This window comes from Festucalex cinctus, chromosome 12, assembly GCF_051991245.1.
Source record: "Festucalex cinctus isolate MCC-2025b chromosome 12, RoL_Fcin_1.0, whole genome shotgun sequence".
In the NCBI taxonomy this organism is placed as follows: domain Eukaryota; kingdom Metazoa; phylum Chordata; class Actinopteri; order Syngnathiformes; family Syngnathidae; genus Festucalex; species Festucalex cinctus.
The window spans coordinates 2319190-2344960 of NC_135422.1; the positions used below are offsets into that span (position 1 = coordinate 2319190).

The 25771-nt window shown below is 39.0% G+C and overlaps 1 protein-coding gene across 1 annotated transcript in view; it reads left to right on the forward strand.

Moving 5' to 3' along the window:
- Positions 1-25771, forward strand: part of runx3 (RUNX family transcription factor 3) — a 72322-nt gene that overhangs the window by 14501 nt on the left and 32050 nt on the right. The window contains exons 3-5 of the mRNA XM_077539329.1: positions 15174-15415; positions 15780-15936; positions 17032-17136. Of these exons, the coding sequence (XP_077395455.1) occupies positions 15174-15415; positions 15780-15936; positions 17032-17136 (504 nt within the window). The remainder of the gene's footprint in view (positions 1-15173; positions 15416-15779; positions 15937-17031; positions 17137-25771) is intronic.

The window sequence follows — 25771 nt, forward strand, 5'->3', positions numbered from 1 at the left end:
AACAACCACTCACAGCTCAGCTTTAGAAAACAAGTCAGCTCTGATTGGTTGTTGCCTGAGCCCTGCGCAACACGGGTGTCATCTTCAGTCAGCAGCAAGTGGCAAAATGGCCGCCCCCTGAGATGGATTCAAAACGGCTGGATTTTGCTTCACAACTCATATTCTAATATTAATCAGAATGTCATGTTTAGACTAGTGAGGTCACATATACGATATTATTGTCAAGAAATGTTTCAAGTTGACTTCCACTTTAAACAGACCCTCCAAAATCTTGCAGGAAGTCTTTTTAAAAGAATGGAAACTGTTCTATCTTGACGGGCAACACTCGAGATTTACTTGGATTTCAACTTCCTGGTGATACAATGACATAATTGCCACTTTTCCTAAAACGTTGTCCGGAGCGATATTATTATGCGGCTTCGTGTTGAGGCGAACGGTTGATGATACAGCTGTTAATAGGGTTATTATCTGAGGAAGGTCAACCCGCATTTTGTCTCCTCCGCCACCACTGAACACAACCGTCAATTCAGGTCAGTGATGCCCTCAAATATAAAAACACGTTGACACGTTGTCAAAGTGGTGGGAAAGGAGCTCGATGGCTTGATGAATACATGTAATAGTTCAGCCGCAGACTCTCGCTTGCATGTGTTCCATTTCATGTGGCTTCAACTTCCACTAATCATGAGGAACTTTGACAAATATGACTCACTTCTCAAAGGAAAAAGACATAAAAAAAAAAAAGCTACGAGTTACGTTCAAATGGTCACCTACTTGCTTGATGCAATATTAACTCGTTAGCTCCCAAAAACGTATAAATACGTCATATTTTAAATGTTTTACGTGTCCCAAAGACGTATTTATACGTTTTTTTTGTTTTTTTTTTATGTCAGAGCATAGAGAAGTCTTTGATGCAGTCCCTCTACTGCAGAAAAGTGGCAGCAGAGTATAAGAGATCAACCAGGCCATGTTAAAACAAGCTGATTCTCCCCCACAGTTCTAAGCAGATTTGTGAATAATGATGAAACTTAGCTATGTTCTATTGTTAATTGCTGCAAAGCAGAAACAGATAGGAATATACTTTTTTTCCTGATAAAAGAAGAGATTCTAATCTCTCTTTTGGTAGGTTCCATATTTGTATAGCAATAGAACATAATATTTTGCGGGCCTTACAAAATCAATCAAAATCCAGGAAAACACTGAAGTGAAAATGGTTGGGAGTGAAGGAGTTAATGGTTGAACAAACGTGCCGTTTTTGGGGGTCTCGATTTTGGACAATGATGATAAGACGTTGAATCGGTAAGACTACAGAATGAACAATTCTGTGCTCTCTCGTAGAGAAAAAAAAAAAAAAAAAAGTACTACAAAACTGACATTTCTCACCCCGGCCAGGAGCTTCGCACTCGTCAACCTCGGATCCCAAAATGGCCCCTGGCATTTAGTAGCTGTTTCAAGTTTCAAGTGAGAAGGCGAGTGTGAAGCACCCTCCAAACATCCGTCCCCATCCGATCTTTGTGTGGGAGCTGGCGCTAAAACGTCTGCTTTGGTAGTTCAACTGTCACTGGCAAGACCTGTAAAAAAAATTTATTTTTTATTTTTTTTTTTTGCTGAAGGTGAACGCAACATGGCGGTGCCGCAGGTGTGTGTGCATGTGTGCGTCAATCCCCCGAATTGTCACCATAAAACAGTTCCGTGTCTCTTGTTAGCGTCTCTGGCTTGCGGCCATCTTGAGAAAACCGGACTCCAAAATTTTCATTGGACGCATTCGGCAGAGTCAGAAGTGAGTCAGGATCCTTGTGTGGCGTGAGTGTGTTTATGTGTAAGGGGGTGGGAGGGGGTGCTGTCACTTTGGCAACGCAACTGCACATATTGCAGCCATTACCACAGCGGAAAAATGTTTTTCTGCAACATGCAATTACTACAGATTACAGATTGCCGTCCTTGCATCAGAAGCTCTCGCCAGCGGAGGAGAAACACTGCGTGTGTGTGTGTGTGTGTGTGCGTGCGTGCGCGCGTACCGTCGCACACAAATACGCAGACAGACAAAGAGACAAAGAAAGATGAGAAATGATTATAGCCTTTCGTGACAAAACCGCAGCTGATGTATTTATGGTAGTCATTTGAATGTAAAAGTTTAGATGGACTCTCACATCCTGCAAAAAAAAACAAAAAAACACATTCCGTCCTTCACTAAAGGAACGTGGTTACAAACATTTCTTCTCATTAACTCATTTGCTCCCAAAGACGTATTTATACGTTTTTTAATTTTTTATTTTTATGCTCGAGCATACAGAAGGCTTTAATGCAGCTTCGGCACTGAAGAAAACACTTGAAGCAATGGTAGTTATTACAAAAACAGCCAGCAGGTGGCAGCAGAGTATAAGAGATCAAACAGAGCCATGTAGAAAAAAAAAACTCTTTTTTTCCCCTCTGTTTTAAACAGATTTGGGATGAAACTTAGCTATATTCTAATGCTAATTGCTGCAAAATGGAAACAGATAGATTTTTTGTTTTTTTCCTGATGAAAGAAGAGATGCAAATTTTTCTTTTGGTAGATTCCATGTTTTATAGCAATAGAATACAATACTCTGTGGGCCTTGCAAAAGCAGTCAAAATCCAGTAAAGGGGTTGTTTCAGTGAAAATGGCTGCTAGTGAATGAGTTAAGTAGAATGAATTTTGTACTTATAATATTTAGTTGTAATCCAAGATGATAGCTTCCCTCACTTTTAAACAATATCGATGGGGAAAAACTGCGGCCGCGGTAAGGCGGGGCCTTATTTACAAAACCCACCAGATCAAAAAGTCTGCCCAAAAGTGCTCCTATAATAGCACGGGGGCCTTTTGGTTGAGCTTATACTCCAGCGCTACTTTTAGTGGCTTTCCGAAGAATAAACAGGCCCGGCAAACCACATCACAGACTGCTGACTGTCATCATTGGGCGAGTGTACCCGATGGATGATGTGAGGGGCGGAGCCACCGTCACGCCGGGGGTTTACGGGCGTGCGAGCGTGTTGCTGAGAGGGGCCAGGCGGGCTCGGGTTGATGAGGGCGATCCGATATCTCGCTCTACCACCGGTGTCCAAATTACGGCCCGGGGGCCGTTGGCGGCCCGCCGTCCATTTTTTTTAGTGCCCCGCGACATATGCTAAAAAATGGCGTTTGACTGGGTTCAAATAAAATAAAAACAAAAATGTTTGGAGTTGGTCAAAGTAAGATGGGAGGGTGTCGAAAAACACAGGTGCTATTAAAGGTTATTTTAGGTAACTAAAACTAACGAAAAAACTAAAACTAAAATTCAATTTCGTTAAAGGGATACTTCACTTATTTAGCTCATTGTAGCAATAAAAAGTTAATATTTTGCCTATAATTAATTTGATACTTTCATTATTTTTCACGTACAATTAATACCTTTAAAAACACATTTTGCATCTTGCTGTCGACTGAAAATGACATCACAAGGGCTCAGGTAGCCAATCACAGCTCAGCTGTTTTCTAGGTTTGCTCATGTGACATTCACAAGCTGAGCTGTGATTGGTTACCTGAGCCCCTTGTGATGTCATTTTCAGTCGACAGCGAGTTGCAAAATGTGTTTTTAAACGTACTAATTGTACGTGAAAAATAATGAAAATATCACGTTTATTATAGGCAAAATATTTATGTTAGACTGCCAAAAATGGCTAAATAAGTCAAGTATCCCTTTAACGAAATAAAGTAAAAAGGAAAATGCTTTTTAAAAAACGAAAACTAACTGAAACTACATTTTATGTAACTAAAACTTTAATTCTAGCAAAAATGTAATTTGTTTTAGTCTTTGGTGTGATTTTTTGTCGATTTATTTTGGTATCAACCGGAATAATGCAACAGCCAATAGAAAAACTCCTTCAGATGATGTCGCTTCCATGGTATTTTTTTTTTTTTTTAAATATTGTACACAAGTAATACACATTTAAAAAAAAAAAAAAAAAAAAAAAAAAAAAAAACTAATACTGAAACTAACTATAACTAAGCATTTATTAAAGAACTGAAACCAACAAAACAGAACCACCCTATATGCAAAAGCACAAATCAATTATTTGTACAATTTTTAGGACTAAACACAATTTCTCTTCATAACAATTATGTGGCCCTTGCGTCCTTCTGATTTTCTGTATGTGGCCCTCAAATGAAAACGTTTGGACACCCGTGCACTATAACAGATGGGAGTTGTTTATTTGGTGGCTTAATTGCACATATAACGACAGTACAATCCAGTTCAGGAAATATTAATTTAAATTTGTTCCAATGTGGATTGATACAAATGTAATTTTTTTTTTTCCAGGAGAAACAAGTCAATATTTTCGTTTTTTTTTACTCTTCAGATGCAGTGTGGATTATATCCAAATGTTTGTTACTGTCACTGCACTTACTTACACGAGTATGATTTGGAAAATTTGGGTCACTGCACCAGAACACTCGAGCAAACAAAATCACATTTAGCACAACACAGCAATGATGTCATCCTTAAAATGCCCATTTAGAAAAGAGGCACCGTCACCGTCATGCCAGGGCTGCCTTGTTCGCTGTCTGCCGCTGTTTCATTATGTAGTATGCCGTCATCGCTGTTGCATTGTAGGGTAGTTTGCTACTGTACTATCTGCTGTCATCATTTACCACACAGTCAATTCTGGAGAGTAAATTTGACTCTATTTACAGTGGGACCAAATAGACTCGGTTTTAGAGTACTATTTACACTTGGAAGAGAGTTAAAAAAAAAAAAAAAAGAATTGAAAAAGAAAATAAAAGTCACTCAAGGGTTGAGGAACGAACTTATGACCTTCAGCTACCACAGTGTTGTCCAAACTACGGCCCGGGGGCCATTTGCGGCCCGCTGTCCATTTTTCAGTGGCCCGCGACATGTGCTAAAAATGGCATTTGACTCAGTTCAACAAAAATGTTTGGAGATTGTCAAAGTAAGAAAGGAAGGTGTCGAAAAGCAAGGTGCTATTAAAGTTTACTTTAGATAACTAAACTAACGAAAAAACTAAAATTAAAAAAACAATTTCGTTTACGAAATAAAATAAAAACGAAGATGTTTTTTTAAAAAGGAAAACTGAAACTACATTTTATGTTTACAAAACTAACTAAAATAAAACTAACTATAATTATAGCAAACATGTCCTTCGTTTAATTCTTTGGTAATTAATTTAATGCATGAACCTTTGGGGATGATTTTAAATGTGATTTTTTTGCAGATTTATTTTGATATAAACCGGAATAATGACGTCACACCAATGGTGATTTTTAAATATTGTGCACAATTAATACACATAAAAAAGTAAAACTAATACTGAAACTAACTAAACTAAAACGAAGCATTTATTAAAGAACTAAAACTAATACAAAAACTAACAGAACCACCCTGAAAACTAATTAAAACGAACTAAATTAAAAAAAACTAAACTCAAAACAAAATAAAAACTAAAATGAAAAATTGCAAAACTATAATAACCCTACTGACATATTACAAATAAATGGGTGTATATACTGTAGCATTTTTCTAAATATGCAAAAGCACAAAAAAATTAGTTGTACAATTTTTAGGACAAAACACAATTTCTCTTCATAACAATTTGTGGCCCTTGCGTCCTTCTGATTTTCTGTCTGTGGCCCTCAAATGAAAAAGTTTGGACCCCCCCTGAGCTACCACCTGAGCTATGCCACTCCTACCGTTTCCTTACATTTTTAGTTTATTCTCTTCCGAGTGTAAATTTGACTCTATTTACAGTGGGACCAAATCGACTCAGTTTAGAGTAAAATGTACTCTACAGAACATGTGACCTGGTTTCATTCAGAATGTTGAGATTTTTTTTTTTTTTTTTTGAAGGAAAAATCCCAAAATCATTTCTACATCATTCTCCATTTGTGTTACTTACTTACGATCACAATCCTCTTTGAATATTCTCCAAAAGCTTCACATTTCAGGGGCGGGGAAAAAAAAAAAAAAAGACTTATCAACATTCCATCATGAAAAAGAACAAACTATTTTCAACACCTTCAATTAGTCAAGAATTTGTAAAAAAAAATAAAATAAATAACCGACCCATATTGGGGCTAACCAGTGTGTGGGTGTGTTGCCGAGAAATAGCTATGAGCGAGCCAATAATGTTTCACGCAACAAGTCGATGATATTCCGCCATTAACAGCAAAAACGGAGTTTCAAGCATTCCCACAATAACATGTTCTACACACACAGCAACATGTTTGGCACATTTGAAATTAAACCCTTCAAAATCAATTTACGTCGAAGACCGAAATATAAACATGGGCGGAGTTGTCCCCCAACAGCCATTATTTTTGCTCAATTGATTCAGACGGTTTTAATAAGCCCTCGGCTCCACTCTGCACCTTTTATAGAACGTAAGCAGAGTATTAAAGATGCATGAGGCCGATGGGCTCATTGTCTACTCCAGTTGTTTTGGCTCAGCCCAATTCGGCAAGGCTGCCTGAGTGTTTGGCTGCCGGGTTTGGAGATGTCAACAACATATACGTCGTTTCTGTATGCGCAGATAGACGAATATGAACTTTAACGATGGCGGTAACAGAGTAAATAGATGACAACAGTGTACAGTCAAATTGTAATTGAATTTATCTACGTTTTACACAGTATCACAAGAAAACAAAAACAGTAATTAACTCATTTGCTCCCAATAACGTGTAAATACGTTTTTTTAATGTTCTAAGTATCCCAAAGACGTATTTATACGTTTTTTTGTTTTTTTATGCTAGAGCATACAGAAGGCTTTGATGCAGCCTCTCAACGGTTGCAGAAATGATAGTTATTACACAAAAGGCCAGCAGGTGGCAGCAGAGCAAAGGAGATCAACCAGGGCCATGTAGAAAAAAAAAGCTCAATTACGCACAATTTTAAATAGATTTGTGAAAACTGATGAAACTTAGCTCTCTTCTAATGCTAATTGCTGCGAAACGGAAACAGATAGAAACATACTTTTTTTTCCCTGATGAAAGAAGAGACTTTAAATCTTTCTTTTGATAGGTTTCATACTTTTATAGCAAGAGAACACAATATTCTGTGGGCCTTGCAAAATCAGTCAAAATCCAGTAAAACAGCCGGCAGCGAACGGGATTGCGAAATGTGAAAATGGCGGCCAGTGAATGAGTTAAGGGAAATATCATCATCATCATCATTTTCATTTTCATTTATTTCATGCAATAGTGTACAGTTGAACACAGCAGCAACAAGTCATACTGTAGTTTCATAATATGAACAGAAACAAAAATAAATAAACAAATAAGAGAAAAGAGAGGAAAATTTGATTCTGCCTGAAAGGGAGTGGGAAGAAGAAAACTTATTTAATCCCACCCCCGTCTCGAATCTATAAAAATACAAATATACAGTACTTCCTGCAAGTAAAAATGACAGAATTTAATTGTTACCCGCCCGTTTGCGCTGTCAGCACCCACACCGGAACGGAAACATGCGTTGTTGTTGTTTTTTTTTCTTTTTAGCTATGAGTTCTGAAAATACAATCAAGACTGCTGCACAAGTCGAGTAACACCTTTTTGGCGAACAAATTGTGACGGCGAAAGACGTGGTCTGCTGAGGCGTGTCACGATCCGCGATTCGGGATTGAAAAGGACGGAGTGGCCCGCCAAACAGTCGTGACCTCAACCCAGGCGCATATTCGTCAAACCAGCTTGGGCGCGATGTTCCTGCCCAAGTGACCAACACGAGCGTTTTTTTTTTTTTTTGCCTGATCTGAGCCACCTCATGCTCGAGCGGTGGTGTGGCCATAACACCGGAGCGTGTGACTCAGCCGGTGACCAGCATGAGGAGGTGGAAAGAAAAGGGAAATGTCGGGAAATAAACAGATTTTCACGATTATTTTCAACTTCTGCACAGGACTGTAGATACAAATCAAATCAGCAGTTTTTGTTTTTTTTTCCCAGTGTAAACAATTGTCTCAGGTCTTCGATTTCTCTTCTTCCTTAGCTTTGTATTTCAACAAATGCAAATCGAGAATCGTCTCAGCATAACCTACTCAAATGTTCTCACGTTTTGGGGTGAAAAGCAACAAAAACCGGAGCGCACAAGGCAAAGACAGCCGGTCTACTTTTTTTGTCCTGTATTACTACACTTTGATCAAATGACCGCAGCATGTCACCCGTAAGTCAAACCCCTAAAATTAGTTTGACAATATGTTCTATGCAACCCTACTCGTCTATATATGTTATTCTTTTTAATATTGTGTTATGAAATATGAGTTAAGCAGCAAAAACCCAGCCGTTTTTTTATCCATCTCAGGGGGGCGGCCATTTTGCCACTCGCTGTCGACTGAAGATGACATCACAGTTGCTCGGGTAACAACCAATCACAGCGCAGCTTAAAAAAAAAAAAACAGGTGAGCTGTGATTGGTCCCCGAGTAGCTGTGATGTCATCTTCACAGCGACAGCTAGTGGCAAAATGGCCGCCCCCCTGAGATGGATCAAAACGGCTGGATTTTGCTTCATATATTAATCAGAATGTCATGTTTAGACTAGCGAGGTCACATATAACACATAATTGTCAACAAATGTTGAAGGTTGACTTTCGCCTTCAAGGCAGGACCAACCTTGCGAAAGTGGTGACAGGAGTGAAGATGTGCTTATACTGCCTGCCAGCCACCGCGTCAGCCTGCCAACTCTGCTGAATTAGAATAAGATGGACAGAAATAGATGTATAATCGGGTCTATTTCTGTCCCCTAATGGTACAGTATAAATACAGGTTGTTATTATCATTATTAATGTGCCACGGCGATCTCCACTGGACTCCAGTGTAAGTAAGTACGAGGGCTGGGAATCTTTGACTGTCTCACGATTCGATTCGATTACGATTTTTGGGTCTCAGAATCGATTCTCGATTCAAGCGATTTTCGATTTCAAAATGATTTGATTGACAAATGATTTCTGCTTCAATTTACAGATATGCACAACTTTGCAAGACAAAATGACAAATAGAGACATTAAAGTGTCTTTTTTTTTTTTTTTTTTTTGTTTAAACATTTATTAATTTTGTATTGTAAGTGCCTTTTCCACAAAAACTGCATGTGGGCTAGAATAGAATAGAATAGAATTCAACTTTATTGTCACAAGTTCAGAACAACGAAATGCAGTTTGCATCCATCCAGAAGTGCATTAGCAAGAAAAAATTATATAAATTATATATTTTAAAAATAAGATCGAAACAGTAACAGTAGTACAACTGCCTTTTCCCCTTCTTCTTCATTTCTAATTTGAATAAAATCGTTTTTTTGGATATTAATATAGATTCGATTCATAAATGAGAATCTCGATTCTTTTATGAATCGATTTTTTGGCACACCCCTAGTAAGTACTGTATTCGTCCTCTATCAGGGTGCAAAGGCGTGCATATATTCCCAATGTCAAGGATGCAAAGGCAGGATTAAAAAAAAAAAAGGGTTCATTTTTCAAGGTCTCAGAATATCAGGCTGTCAAAACCCTGCTCTGAAATCTACCATTCGTATTGAAAACAGGCTTGTTTTGTTATTCAAACTAAACCGGCACGTAAATGTAAGCAGTTGAATTTCTCAGCGTTAAAATGAGCAGCAAACGTGATGTGTTGACGCGTCGTATAATCAAAGAGGTCGTGATCAGAGCAACACGAGTCCAAAAAAAATAAACTTATAGTAAGTCACCGTTGTCTAAAATGTCTGAAGTGGCTTTGAGGGAACCTGCGCAAATGGCGATGGTGAATTCCATCATCTCATCACAGACACCCCACTCCGCTATGTGAAGTGAAAAAAACAAAACAAGTCCAATCCTCACAACGAGGAGGGACGAGTAAACAAGTTCCACGTTCCAGAGTCACCGCAGAATTCATCATTCATACAAAAAAAAAAGAAAATACCCGGAGCCCTGAAGTGGTCCTAATTTAATCCGGAGGAATAAAACTCCATTTCATCGTTGTCCATTCGCGGCAGTCATATTTCCACCGAGCGCAAACCTCCAGATGAAATTTGAGCAGACACTTTTTGGGAAGGAAGGAATGTTATTCGGTGGGTTGAGGGCCAAAGCCTGCCCTGTAATTTGTGAATGTACAGAAATGTGTGATGGCCGCAGCCCCTCTAAAGATAGAATCTTTGTCTTAGGTCATCACCCAACCTCAAAACGAGGTCTAATTGGCTCCACAGCCCCCTTTTCCCAAATGAATAGCTACCCATCCAAAAAAAAGGGCTTATGTCTCGCAACTCTGAAAATAGCCCAAAAAGTTGACATAGGTTAATAGATTCGATCAAGCTACAGTAAAAAAAAAAAAGAAAGAAATGAATATGAAAGCGGGAGAGGATTCACATAGCTGAGGTTTCAGCCGTCTTCAAAGTGACTTTGAAGTGGCTCGGAAGCAGAGTGGGTGGCTTGGAGATGAATTTGCATGAAACGAACCCAAATGATTCCAATTTCGAGTTATTAAGGCAGGGTTGTCCAAACTACAGCCCTGGGGCCATTTGCGGCCCGCCATACATGTTTTGGCGGCCCGCGGCAAATACTAAAAATAATTTTTCAATGCCGTTTAAAAAAAACAACAACAAAAAAGTGTGCATTAAACATTTCGAGCTACGCAGAGACACACATTTGCAGCTAATAATTCAGTCTCAGAAATAAAAAAAATAGTTTCATCCACTTGTTGCTTAGTGTCAAGGTCCAATGTGAAAACATCACATTAGATTAATGGTTGTTAAGTGTGGTCAGTTGACGACCGATTGTTCTTGTTGTGGTTCAGAATGTCAAGTTGGGATTCAGCTGCTGCTCAGTGGAGAGGCGGATCGATTATGGTGGCACACAGTATTTGCCTTGTGACTGTTAGCAGTTTTCAATAAGCAACTGTACATTATATCAACAATTTATAATTGCTTCATTGATTTTTACCATGTTCAACTCATTCACTGCCATTGACGGAAAAAGACGTCAAATGATGCGTTTTTTTACTGGTCTGGCAATGAATGTGTTAATAACTTTAAAAAAAAAAATCAAAGTGGCCCTTGCAGCTTTCTGTTTTTCTGTATGTGGCCCTCAGAGGAAAAAGTTTGGACACCCCTGTATTAAAAGCTTCATTTAGGTTTCAGTCATGCTCGTCATTACTGGACTTACGTGAGCAAAAAGGTCGTTAAGTTTGTTTGAGAGGAAAATTGTGGAGTTATTGTGGAGTTGACCCTCACAAGGGTCGCAGGGGGGTGCTGGAGCCCATCTCAGCTGGCTCTGGGCAGTAGGCGGGGGACACCCTGGACTGGTTGCCAGCCAATCGCAGGGCACACAGAGACGAACAACCATCCACACTCACAAGCACACCGACGGGACAATTCGGAGCGCCCAATGAACCTGCCCGCATGTCTTTGGAACGTGGGAGGAGACCGGAGTACCCGGAGAAAAAACCCACGCGGGCACGGGGAAAACATGCAAACTCCACCCAGGCCTGGATTCGAACCGGAGACCTCAGAACTGGGAGGCGGACGTGCTAACCACTGCCACCCAGTGATGGTTTAAGAAACATTTAATATTCATCATTAACACATTCACTGCCAGCCCAGCAAAAAAAATGCATTATTTGACGTCTTTTTCCGTCAATGGCAGTCAATGACTTAAGATGAGATGTAACCAAAATTGATGGATTTTTAAGCAACATTTGCCTTAAAAAAAAAAATGAAAAAAGGAGGCTGCAATATAATCACAAAATATATTGGCACATTGTGTTTAACACATTCACTGCCAGCCCAGCAAAAATGCATTATTTGACGTCTTTTTCCGTCAATGGCAGTCAATGAGTTAACATTATATTCTTAAAAAAAAAAAAAAAAACATGACATAACTTGGTTGACACAGGTGCTTTTGTGTCACTGATTTTTGACCATCCTTGTCACACAAAGTGTAATAAGAAGTTACTATTAGTTATTCTTGTTCGAACACTAAAACAAACACTTTCACTTTCTGACGTGAAAGTGTGTATGGTGAAGCTGGACAAATGGATTGCAACACACAGACACACTGACATATTTTATATGCTGGGGCCTACCTGAGGTGAGTTTGAGCTTTTGCACGTCCTTCCAGAAGTTCTGTCTTGATTTCAGGCCTGACCCGCCTCAATCATTAAAAAGCGTTCAGGGCCACTGCGAGCTGAAACTGTAGAAAGTGAACGCTGAAATGCGGACGTCGAAATGTGACAGGGCACATTAAGGCATAGAACTGGTCAAGTGTGTGGTCACAATTTAATAATGAGCCACCTCGGTGACTACAATATCGTAAGTAGCCGACTGGAGCTGTTATCATTGTCCGCATTGAGCCTTACTAGAAATAGAGGTTGTCTGGTCACATCATTTTGAGACTGATTTGGACTTTGGGGTTTGAGTCCCACTGCGAATGAAAGAATAGAAGCTATTGAGCAAGGCACAGGGCTGAGTTTCAGATCACCGTTTATGCAGGTCACTTTTTCCTCCGGTGTGTGTCTGTGTGTGTGTGTGTGTCTGTGTGTGTGTGGTCTGCTTCTCAGTGTGGTGTGCAACAAAAATAGAAATCAGTAAGTCAACTGAATTTCTACATGTGGGATTAAAATTAGAATGATTAAAAAAAAAACAACAACAACATATTAAATAACAGTGGTGACATTGTTAACTGGGACGAGATGGACACGCCCCCAAACCCCAGCGTCATTACATCGAACATTTTTTTTTTTTTTTTTTTTTTTTTTTTTTACACTCCCAAGTAGCCAAATCCAACAAAGGTGCGTGGGGGGGGGGGGGGGGGGGGGGGGGGGAGTGAATAGTTTTGTCGGATAAATTTCCTCTCAAGCTGCAGTTCTCGCTAATGAATTTTAAAAGGCATTAAAAATGGAAAGACATTTTTCTTTGCATATATTTTATTGCATTTGATTTGCATTTATGAACGTATCAATTCAAATATTTAAATGCGTGTAAGTCATTGTTTCTATTCATGTGGCATGGACACTTAAATGAAGGGAAGGCATATTAAATATTATTTGACAGCTGCTTATGTTTATGTCCGATAGACTTTGAAAAGTCAGTGGCATGTGGTGTGAGACTATTTGAAGGTTTATTTGTTTTTTAATTTTATTTCTGAAAAGCCCGTGACTGTGACTCGTCAGGTGTGATCGATAATGGAGGACAATCCTAATGAACTCACGATAATATAGACAGCACCGACGTTATTTATCAACGAGATTTAAAACAAACAAAAAAAACGCGAGGTTAAAGATGTCAAAAATAATTCAAACAGTTTAATGTGCATCCTATTAAATAATTAATTGTAAAAAAAAAATATGCTTAATCGGAGCTATGAGTGCTGCATGTGATTCATACTGTTTTGTTATTCAAATCATTTAAATCGTAAACCATTTTGTAACATTTTATATTTTTAAAATCGTAAATTTCATTGCTAAATTCACATATTAACATTTTTTTTTAACGTGGATATTGAGACTCATCCCACTATTGTAAGGCGTTTACTATTAAAAAAAAAAAAAAATCACGCAGGTAGATTATTTAATAACATATGGTCAACAATAATATAAAAGTGAAAATAATTATCTGTAAAATGTACTACGACTGAACGAATACATTTAAGAATGCAAGATCATTTTAATTCTCCATGATGGCGGGATTTTCTTAGGTTACATATGTTATATACAAATATAAATGCTATGCTATACATATTTGATGAAGATCTTTAATTGACAAATATAACAGTAGAATTTCTTTGGATTTGCGGGTATTAAATTGAGATCATTTGCTGTGTATTTTAGAGAAGAGATGAAACATGAAAGTGTCCTCTGCACAGACGCCATTTGAAATGAAAGACAAATGCGCCAACTAGTGCGTGCAAGCAGAACTGCATGCAGTTTTGCATTCTTGCTACTGTACTTTGATCAACTCAACATGTTTGCATAATTTACGTCACTGTTTCAAGTGAAATCTAGTAATGAGTGTTTCTGGTCTTTGTTTCTTTTTTTTTTTTTTTTTTCTTCTTTTTTTTTTAGATATTTAAAAAGACAGCATTAGCACAAAAAAAGAGACACATTTCTCCCACTCAGTGTCAGCTCAGAAGTCAATATATGATTAGAGCAGATGTTTTGCTTGAATTGACACTGCAGTAATGTCTTCGATATATTAATTTTTGTCAGACTGTCAGAGATGTCAGACGTCATATGAAATCATTCAGGGCGTGTTCAACTTATGTCACAATTCATTGTATGGATGCAACCTAAGTATTTTTTTTTATTTTATATTATTTTATCCCACTTTTTTTTTCCTTCACTGGTCATTTCTTGTTTTCAAACGTACAGACCCCCCAAAAAAAAGAAAGAAAGAAAAATAGATGGCTCAATAATTGAGTTTGAGGCTTGAAGCAGCAGCAGCAGCAGCGGCGGCGGCGAGGGCGACTCCTGATTGGTCTACCGAAAGCCCAACCCCGACGATTGATTGGTGGAGCGCATCTGCACACTCCCGACCACGAAAGACTAAAAATGAGTCGTGCAAAAATAATACGCGGCACTCTCAAGCTCTCCATTCAGCCTCGCGACGTCTTCTGCGGTGGATAACTTGGAGTGAAACTTCTCTGCAGGCGATTGGGGCTGTTTGGGGGTTTTCTTTTGTTTTGTTTTGGGGTTGTTGTTGTTGTTTTTTTGGGGGTTTGTGGACGAGGACCCGGATAAAGTTTTACGCGCGGGAGGACACTTTTTTTTTTTTTTTTTTCTACAGTTGTAATGTGGCTTGTAATTTTGCTGGAGACTTGCAAGATATTTTTTTGTGCTTTAATTAACACTTGAAAGTCAGTCGGCTGGACTTTTTTTTTTTTTTTTTTTTCGTTTTATTAAACCACAGCTGGATTTCTTTGTCGTGGTCAGAAACTGCTTTAACTAAAAGAGTGTCACAAGACATTCTCAGTGATTCAACAGCAGATGATCTAAAGCTCTCAATCAACACTTTTACAAACCTGCGGTTGAGAGCCCCCCACCCCCTTTTATTATATCCTCTCCACCCCCCCACTCAACCAAAGAAGACATCAGATTAAAAACCGCGAAGACTCTTTTTTGTGTGTGCAAACTTGTGCACCGACCCCGCAGCTGGACACTTGTGACCCCCGAGCTGTTGTTGTGATGCATATTCCCGTAGAGCCGCCCACCACCAGACGGTTCACGCCGCCCTCCGCCTCCTTCACCTGTAGCAAGCTGGTCGACGGCAACGGGGCCATGGCCGCCCCGGGCCCGCTCCGGGCGAGAGCCGACACCCGGAACGTGGTGGACGTCCTGGCCGACCACGCCGGCGAGCTGGTCCGCACCGACAGCCCGAACTTCCTCTGCTCGGTGCTGCCGTCTCACTGGAGGTGCAACAAGACCCTGCCCGTGGCTTTTAAGGCAAGATGTTAATACCGTCATGAAGGCAGTCAAGAAATTGGTGCATGCATGCCAAAATTTAATTATTTAAAAAAAATCTGTATTAGTTAATCATTCCTGATGGCTAACGCATATTTATTTGAATATGTAAAAAAAAAATGCATTTAAATGTCGCCACAAAATTCCCTTATACGTTTAAATCTATAATAATAATAATAATAATAAATCAACATGACTCAACATGACACTAAGGAGAATTTCCCATGTTGATATATTTACAAAATGATGCTGTTTTCACATGCATGTTTTGTATAACGGTCCACCCGCTTTTTTATTATTATTATTATTATTATGTATTTATTTTTTTTCTACACACGGCATGCAGGTTGTGGCCCTCGGCGACGTCCCCGACGGCACTTTGGTCACCGTCATGGCCGGGAACGACGAGAACTACTCAGCCGAGCTGAGGAACGCCTCCGCCGTGATGAAGAATCAAGTGGCCCGCTTCAACGACCTGCGCTTCGTCGGGAGGAGCGGACGAGGTAAAAAAAAAAAAAAAATCAATTAAAAAAAAATATTCAGAAACCCTCAGAGGAAATATATTTAATATAGAAATTTAAGTAGCCCTATCATCTATAATTTTTTCTCACTTGATGTTTTTTTTTTTTTTTTTTCTAAATATGAAAAATTGCAAGGATTGTCATTGTGTGGCGATGAGGGTGACAGATTTTCAGATTTTCAAAATCCGTGGGGTGACCAATTCATCTGCTCATGATAATTCGCACATCATCTTTGAATTTGACTTTCTATACGTTAAGGAGAGCTTGCACTGAATTGTTCTTGTATTTTATTTTTATGACACCGGAAAGGCCCATAATAAAAGGGGTCCTGTTTTTTTTTTTTTTTTTTTTAATTATTTGCATATGAAGTCAGAATGGCCAAATTTCTTCTTCTTTTTTTGTAAGCCCGAAATTATTCCTGTGTAATCATGTTGACGTTCTCTGACCAGTCATCCTTCCATATTACTATATTCAAAATCTCTTTAGAAATATTTCAGGGCCTTTTATTGTGTATTTTATTTTGAAGCTCTCGAACAATAGAAGCAGTCTATTTATTGTCTTTGATTATAAGGTAGCCCACACATATGATTTAGGTAGTAAATTAACACCATGGTCCCCCCCCTCCTCCCACACAGTCTCTTTTTTCTTTTTAACACGAGATGTCTCTCTCATGTCTGCATAAAAGTAGACCCCCCCCCCCCTCCCCCTTGCACTGCCCCCCTCCTCCACCTCCCTCTTCCACTGACTTGGATGCAGATGGGAGTAAAATCCCGCCTTGTTCAACAATAAACTATCACTGTGAGCATTTTCAGACAATCTGGAGCACATTCTCTCAATAATCCAAATCATATAACCGCTGTCAGGCCCTCAACTGAGGTGGTCCCAAATGCTTTTTTTTTTTCTCCATTTATTATTTTTTCGATGCCAAAGGCTTCATGAGCACAACAAAGGCAGCCCGACGCTTCGAGGCTGCAGGAAACAATAAAGGAAAAAACAACAACAACAATAAAAAAAAAAAAAACTGACATCAAAGTTATTGATGCAATCTGACATGTAAATGCTGTTTTTTTTTTACAGGGAAAAGCTTCACTTTGACCATCACGGTTTTCACCGGACCGCCCCAAGTGGCCACTTACCACCGGGCCATCAAGGTCACCGTGGATGGGCCACGTGAACCGCGCAGTGAGTACATGCACACAACACGTACACAAACACGTGCGGTAGATCATCATAGATGGAGGAGGAGAAAAAAAATGAGGTTTTTTTTTTTTTTGAAACACGTTAGAAAAACAAGTGGAGTTATAGGTTTTATTTGTCAGTGAATATAAAGACTTAAATTCTAATTTATTTTCTTTTGTTCTTTTTTTTTTAAAATCTTAGTGTTTGTGTTGCGTATAAAAAGGAAAATCTTACAAATTTCTGTGCTCTTGTTAAGTTCAATACACTCTCAATGCTGGGCCAAAAACAACCAAATTTTGGTCAAAAATTGGATCATTTGACCTTTTGTGTTGTTTTCGTGTACAAAACAACCCCTCAAAATTGGATTTTGTACAAAAACAACCCAAAGTTGGGTCAAATTGACACAAGTTAGTTGGTTTCTCCATCTTTTGACCCAGCAGTTTTAAAGATGTACGTTTGGATCTTATGTTTTGTGTTATTAAGTTATGTGAGATGTTAAGGTTTGGTGGAAGAGAGTATACCTAAAAACACTTGGGTTAAAAAAAATAACCCAATTGGGTCAAAATGGGACTGACCCACTACTTGAGTAATCCAGGAAATTGGGTCGTTTTATACAAAAACGACCCCAAAATTGGGTTGTTTCGTACAAATGTTATGTTATGTTATGTTATGTTAAAGTTTGGTGGAAGGGGCTAACCTAAAAACAGTTGGGCCCAAAAAATAACCCGATTTGGGTGAAAAAGTGACTGCACTATACTTGAATCAACGTAACCCAGGAAATTGGGTCCTTTTATACAAAAACAACCCCCAAAAAATGGGATTGTATTGAACAAAACAACCCAGAAAGTTGGTTCAAATTGGCCCAAGTACTGGATTAATCTCTTTTTTTTTCTTTCTTTTTTTTTACACTGGGTTTGCCACATTATAACTCAAAATTGATTGCACAGATTTTCTCAATCAAATCACATCGTTTGAGTAGTTTTTGCGATTGGTAAAAAATGACATCAAACAACACTTGTCCTCTATTGTACATAATTCATTCTTAAATTCCTCGTATTTGTTGGCTTCATTAGTGGGTTACGTTCCCTCGAAATGCTTTTTTTTTTTTTTCTTAGCTGACTTCATGCAAACTGTCCCCGTAATTAAGAGTTTTACAGTCCGAATAGTACTGTGGCACGTTGCACTGAATTCTGGTGAAAAAAGCGTCCTCAATCATCTTTACTAGTGATAGACCGACATGGTTTTTTAAAGGCCGATACCGATACAGATTATTTGTAGTCAAGTAGGCCGATAACCGATATTTCAAGCCGATATTCATTTACAGTAAAATGGGGGGGGGTTCTATATATAATTTCTCACTGAGTAACAAATGAATGCGAATGTAGCTCATTTGGGGTTTTTGTTAGGGTTCGTAAAAACGTTTCAAAAAGATTTTTGCGGTGAAAAATGGTGTGAATATGTTCCAAATGTGTTTACGACAAATAATAACTGACTGCGAACATCTTACAAATCCTGATGAAAACCCCAAATTCGCTACGTTCGCAAGTATCCCCTGCTCAGTGAGCCTTATCAGCCTTCAGATTCAAAAAATGGCCGATGCCGATATTTGTCAAAATGCCAAATATCGGCCCGGCCGATTATCGGCCTATCCCGAATCTTTACCTTCTAGTCAGACCAAGGTGATCAACCCCACACTTTAAAGTAAATAGTTGATTGAACTCCCAGCTTGACTCCCAGCAACTGTCATCCCCAGCAGGGGAGCTGCGACTTGTAAAACTCGCATGCTGCCGGCTGGTGCGAGGCATGAAGCTGAGCGGCCCTTCCATGAGTGCCGTTTTTTTTTTTTCATGAGCTCAAGGTGGGATAGATGGGACGGGTAGGATTTCATGACCATTCCGATGGACGGATCCAGTTTTTAAATGGGCTTCTAAGTGTGCCGGGGTTTCCCAAGCCGTCCGAACGGGCAGATAGCTTCGGCCTGCGCTCATGTCTGCGCGCGGCGGATATTTGGGACAGCAGAGGGATTTGCTTCAGTCAAAACACAGCACGGCGAGAGAGGTATCAAGTGCCACATGAGGGGGCGTACTGTACGGCTGGCAGAGGGGCCGGGGGGGGTGGCACTCGGGGAGGGCTTTCGCCCCCCCCCCCCCCTTGCAAGGTTGCACGCTATTTGCAGCGGCGAGAGAACAGTGAGTGCAAAATAGGGTGGGACCAGGCCAGATAATAATAAACAGTGAGTATGTGCGTGTGGATGGTTTCAATCAGTTGGTGTGCGCACGCACCCGCGTGTGCATCTGCGAGCGAGCGTCTCGGCTTGAAATAACCGCGCGTCTCCTGCCTGTCTGTCAAAATGTTACGGCTCCGGCTGAGGCGTCAGCGTGGCCGCGATTCTTTTGACACTGGCCCATTTGGAAAAAGGTGACACAGTTTAATATAGGGCGGGACCGATTTAGGTCCCCAGCCAATGCTGATGCATGGTTGGTTCGCTCAAGTGTCGTAAAATGTAAGACGCGTTTCATATAATACAATAGTTTCATTCAAATGTGCTTTCATAAAGATAATAATAATAATGCTCCATTTTGAGTTAGCATGAGATGATGCACAATGTTGAAAACACCTCTCCCTATATATATATATATATATATATATATATATATATATATATATATATATATATATATATATATATATATATATATATATATATATAGGCAGTGAGGCACTATGCCGAACTTTGTACATTGTACAAAGTTTTGGCATTGAATCAATATATAATTAGACATTTTCCTTTTTATGGACATTTGTTGGCTTTTTCAGTCACATATCGCGATATATATATATATATATATTTTTTTTTACAATATATAAAAAATCGTAGATATCGTGTATCGTGATATTATCGATATCGTGAGCCAAATATCGTCACAGTATTGAATCGTGGTTTACCCGTATCGCCCCACCCCTAATATATATATATATATATATATATATATATATATATATATATATATATATATATATATATATATATATATATATATATATATATATATATATATATATATATATATATATATATAATTAGGCTGTTCAATACTACTACAGACTGATACAGTACTCAATTCTTGCATAGTCACTGATACCACTAGTACTTTTGCTACATAAAATTTCCCCTCCAACAAACAGACAGATAATGTGAAAAAAAAAGTCCTGTATGTCCCATTTTGTCTTAAAATTGTATGAAATTGATGGTAATTTTCTATTCTTCTGATTTCTAGTTCCTGTTCGTAAAATGGCTGCCGTCGCAAGTACTGATACCTTGAAATAAGGCCGGGTACGGATACGTACCGATAACCGATACCAGTCTGATTTTAAGATATTGGCGCTCACGACACTGTTTTGTGATCAGAAGACAAAATTGTCATGAATTTAATGCAGTTTTAAGGGAAAATGTTGTATTGGTATATATAGGTGTTTTTTGTTTTTTGTTGTTTTTTTTAATTAGCGGTCTTTTTTTGTGGAAATTTGATGTATCAAAGGTACTAGTGGTATTGGTACTTTGTATTGATGACTAGAGTTGAGTATTCATACTGCTCTAGGTGTCAAAAAAGTGAAATTGAACATCCCTAATATACATACATAAAGAAGTTCATTGAATGAAAGAATATACTGCAATATCAGCACGTTATAAACACCAATTCAAAAATGATTGGCACTATAAAAAAATAATGTGGTTCTTTTCGAACCGGGGACGATCGTGCATTTCAGTGTTGCTTCACTTCAACTTTTCCTGCCTTCGCCCGACGTTATGTGTTGCATGTGCAACGTCAATGCAGTGCAGGGGAACCGCCTGCGACAATTACGCCATTTCACAGTACAGAAAAAGTATAAATATTTGAAAAGAAAAAGTTAGGTGCACACTACTTATCGTCATCAGGCTGCGAATTCACACACAACTTTGCAGAATAAGTTAAAATGTTCAGCCAAGTATTTTTGTGTCCCTCACTGCCGATTTCCTCATCACGCATCCGGCATGCGTCACCCCGCTGCGTCTATCTGTCGCATTATTATCAAACTTCTGCTGAGGCCAAACTGGAAGCGCAAACTGTCGCAACTGAAAGATCCCCCCCCCCCCTTCAACTTCTCTGAAGCACCACAAAGCAACAGGCTCTCCAAAAAAAAAAAAAAAAAAAAAAAAAAAAAAGAGTTGCTTTGCCGTTGCTATCAGTTCCCTCAACACCGCACGACCCGCCGCGGTTCCTCTCACCGATGAAGCCTCCAACTATATTTCGGGTGCTCCTCTCATTGCCCGTGCTTGCGCATGAGATCAGCCTCTCCCTATATACAACTCACGGGTTTGGCGCTGTTTGTATTTCCGTATCGGCAGCTCGTCAGATGAATCAGAACCTTCATGAAGTCATCGCGTTTGAGTCGGGTTTTTTTTTTTTGTTTTTTTTTTTTTAACGGCGCTCTGTATTTTCAGCTGGTGACATCACGAGCGACAAATGTGGATGGTGGACACTCACGGGTCACTTGATGAAATATGATATGATAGATGTCTTGTTTGGCGTCGACACTGTCAAGTTGTTTCTGACATAGCGGACATTGTCTAGTGTTCATTTTATTCGCCGTTTTTAAATGTAATCGCAATTTTAGTCGCGTTTCAATCGAGCTTGTTAGTTTTTTTTTTATCACAGTTAGTCAACCTCATCCCGTTTTTAGTCCATTTTTAGTCAACTATAAATCAAGCATTTTAGTCTTTATTTTAGTCCAAGAAAACGTAATTTTATTCGGCTGGTTTTAGTCAACAAAAACTGTCTACGTTTTAGTCTAGTTTTAGTCAGGACATTTAACCCCTGTATTTTGTTTGTCAGCAGATTATGTTGAACATAATCGGATCAAAAACTATTTCACATAAAAATTTCTCTCAATTTTTTGATGAAATTACAGTATATGAACAAGTAGCTACGATGGCTCCATGCTATAAGCTAGCTAGCATTAGTTAGCGGTCAGATTAACGTTATTGTTTGAATGTTATAGCGTTAACGTTTTAGTCTAGTTTTAGTCAGGACGACCATTTAACCCCAGTATTTTGTTTGTCAGCAGATTATGTTGAACATAATCGGATCTAAAACTATTTCACATAAAAATTTCTCTCATCTTTTTGATGAAATTACAGTATATGAACAAGTAGCTACGATGGCTCCATGCTATAAGCTAGCTAGCATTAGTTAGCGGCTGGATTAACGTTATTGTTTGAATGTTATAGCCGTTGGATTAATGTCACATTTTAACTAGGGATGTAACGAGAAGGGCAATATCGTAATATCGTGATATTAAAACTGCCACAAAAATCGTCGTCGTCATGTTCACAATATTTAAAAGGAACACATCTGTTAAAAAAAAAGTCACGTTGATTTCCATTTGTGCAGTTCTAGCACCCTCTAGTGGCTAGTTTATTAGTGTTATTTAATTTTCATTCGGGATGTTTTGGCCTTCTATGTTTCAAATCGATGCTAATTGTCAGATGAAGTGCGCAATGTTGTGTTTGTAAATGCGCATTTGACAATAAAGTTTCAGATTAGCGAATTCAAACTGTAAACCGTAAACATTGTCTTCCGCTAGACTCGTTGATTTATAACAGCTACGTTCGTTTAACAGATGACATTTCTGAGCCATAGCATGCAAGTCGCGCTTGAAATAATGATAAATACACACTCACTCATGCAAACATACGCATACCCCAAGTCCGTCTTTATACTCCTGCAAGTTGCAGGTAGCTGCACACGCCCAGTCGAATAAACACGGGCAACAAAACACTGACTGAATATGTGCGTGTGTGTGTGTGTGTGTGTGGCTATTTGCATTGGCACACATACTGTACAAAGTATGCAAATAGCCACACAATGACATTTGCTTCTTTTTCCTATGATATTGCAGTCCTTCCATAAAGTCAACAAAAGGCTTTATGGTTGTTGTAGCCCTATGTGTGTGCGTACGTAAGCGCGTGTGCGTGTGTGGTGCCGCTTATGCACCTGCCAGGTGCTCCCATCGCTTCAAGTCGGCGCGCCGCGGGCCACGCCCCTGCCCCACAAATCACATGAAAGGCCGCCAATTGCTGCGTCAAAGGCAACTTTGATGTTTGAAAATGGAGATGGGCGTCTTTGAACGAACGGCCTGCGGGCGCGTCAGTGCCAGGGGAGGTCGTGTGCTGGGTGCTTTCCTGACTGCTAATGTCTTCTTGCACTGCGACTGGCTGATGCGCCGCGTAAGCCGGAGACATATAGTGGCCTGCACGCACGCTCGGTCTCGGCAGCATGAGAACGGGGATGATTTTGGAATCGTGCAGTTGTTGAACTGGTGGTTGTAAAGTTCTTCTTTCTGCACCTCGGTGATAAATAAGAAACAAGGCAAACATTTTATTTTATTTTTTTTTAACTGATTTCAACTCTTTTTCCACATAAGAACAACATGGAATTTTTTTTGGGCGGGTTATCTCATGTTTTCATTTGTTAAGGTGCACACCTGGATTGTCTGGCTGTGTAACGTGTTGCAAACTTACCAAGCTTATATGTAACAGCAAAATCAACTTGTGATTGTGATTGGTTAGTTACTATCCAATCATGAACCAGAAGTGTTGACATCATCTGAATGAAGTGTTTTTACTGGTTTGGACACGCAAATATGTCAAGTCCACTGCAATCATGTATGGGTCCGAAGGGGCTACTAACAGACCATCTTGAAATCGTATCCTCACGATGGGTGACAAGTAAATGTACTTTTTTTTTTCTTTTTTTTTTAACTGAAAGTTAATTTATGGCATAACATATGAAAGTAAAGAGATTTGTAATTTTTTATGTTTTAATTGTGCTTTCAAACATTATTATTATTATTATTATTATTATTAATTTTATTTTATGCATATAAAAATGCAGAAACCAACTCCTGGCACACAGCAGTTGTCACTTTTTTTTTTTTTTTTTTTTTTTTTTTTTACTAAATTAACCCAGGAACGGTCCACATGTGGCCCCCACCCAACACAGAGAAGCCCCTGATTAATTAATAATAATAATAATAATGATTTTGGGAAGAAATTTTTAACATGTTTCCTCTACTACACTTGCATACTCGTGGCTTGACAGCAGTGGATTTACATTTTTTTTTTTTATATATATATATTTTTGTCTTTTTTTTTTTTTTAATTGGGTTTTCCGTGGAAAACACTTTTTTTTTTTTTTTTTTTTTATAATTTTAGGGCTTTACAAAAAAAAAGTAAATAATTAAATTTTAGGGCTTTAGAAAAAAAAGTAAATAATTAAATTTTAGGGCTTTAGGGAAAAAAAGTAAATAATTAAATTTGTCAAATTTTCCTAATACATCTCAATGAGTGTCAATTGTCAACGTGATTTTTCACTATTAGCAGGCAGGCATGTATATTGTCCAAATAGCATTTTTGTCATACATCTGTGAGGAAGTGCATGTTCCTGTTAACCTGCCCCTCTCTAATAGCACTGATGAAAAAATTATGCCCCCCCCCGCCCCTCATTTAAAGTTGCCCATCCCTGATTTAGCCTAAATAGCAGTTCTCCAGCAGAAAAGAGACAAAGTTTCTGCATCCAAAAGGGGAAAAAAAAGCTTGTCAAAGATGTGCTCCTTTAAGCCATCTGATGTCTGTGAAAGCCACAATAGCCTCAGGCTCAAGTGCCCTCTCTTTTTCCACTCAGACTAAAATTTCCACCCTATATTTGCTGACGCCAGATAGAACACCCATGAATTAGCCAATTATTTACAGAGGCCCCAGACAACGCCGTGAATTCATTGCGATCATGCGAGCACGCCGCCCAAGGAAGAACGTTTGGGGAGAATGACCGAGACGCGCCGCCAACGCTGCCGTCTCCGTCTCCCCCCAACCAGCCGCTAAATGCACCAGCCGAGCGTCTTTCCTGTTTACTTACCTACGAGGGGAGGTAAAATGCTCGCTCTGTGTGTCCTCGCTCTTCCATATTTACTCGGACCCACACAGGAGGGACCCATTACAAGCTTTCAGGCATAATTCAATAAAAAGTTCCGATCTGCATTTAGAAAAAAATAAATGGCCCGTGAGTGTGGGGGGATATTTTTCCTCCTCGGCTGCATTATGACAATAAACGGTTTTCTCTCGTCGGGGCGTCGGGCGCATGGGTGAAGTGGGGTGTGCGAGTTATGTGTGCGGTGGGGGTAAGCACCTGCCGGTTACTGGAAAGGACTTTGTGTACCACTACCATGTGGTTTGAGTGTTTATTTCTTCAGGCTTTATTGGTCAGGAACAGTGAGCAAATAATAGGTGAAGCGGTCCGCATGTGGCCCCCACCCAACACTGAGTAGCTCCTGATTAATTAATAATAATAATAATAATGATTTTGGAAGAAATTTTTAACATGTTTCCTCTACTACACTTGCATACTCGACAGCAGCGGATTTACATTTTTTTTTTTTTTATTGTGTTTTTGTATTTGATCTAATTGACCTACGCCCGCCCATTTTCCATGGAAAACACTTTTTTATTTTTTATTTTTTTAAATAATTTTAGTGCTTTACAAAAAAAAAAAGTAAATTAAATTTTAGGGCTTTAGAAAAAAAAAGTAAATAATTAAATTTT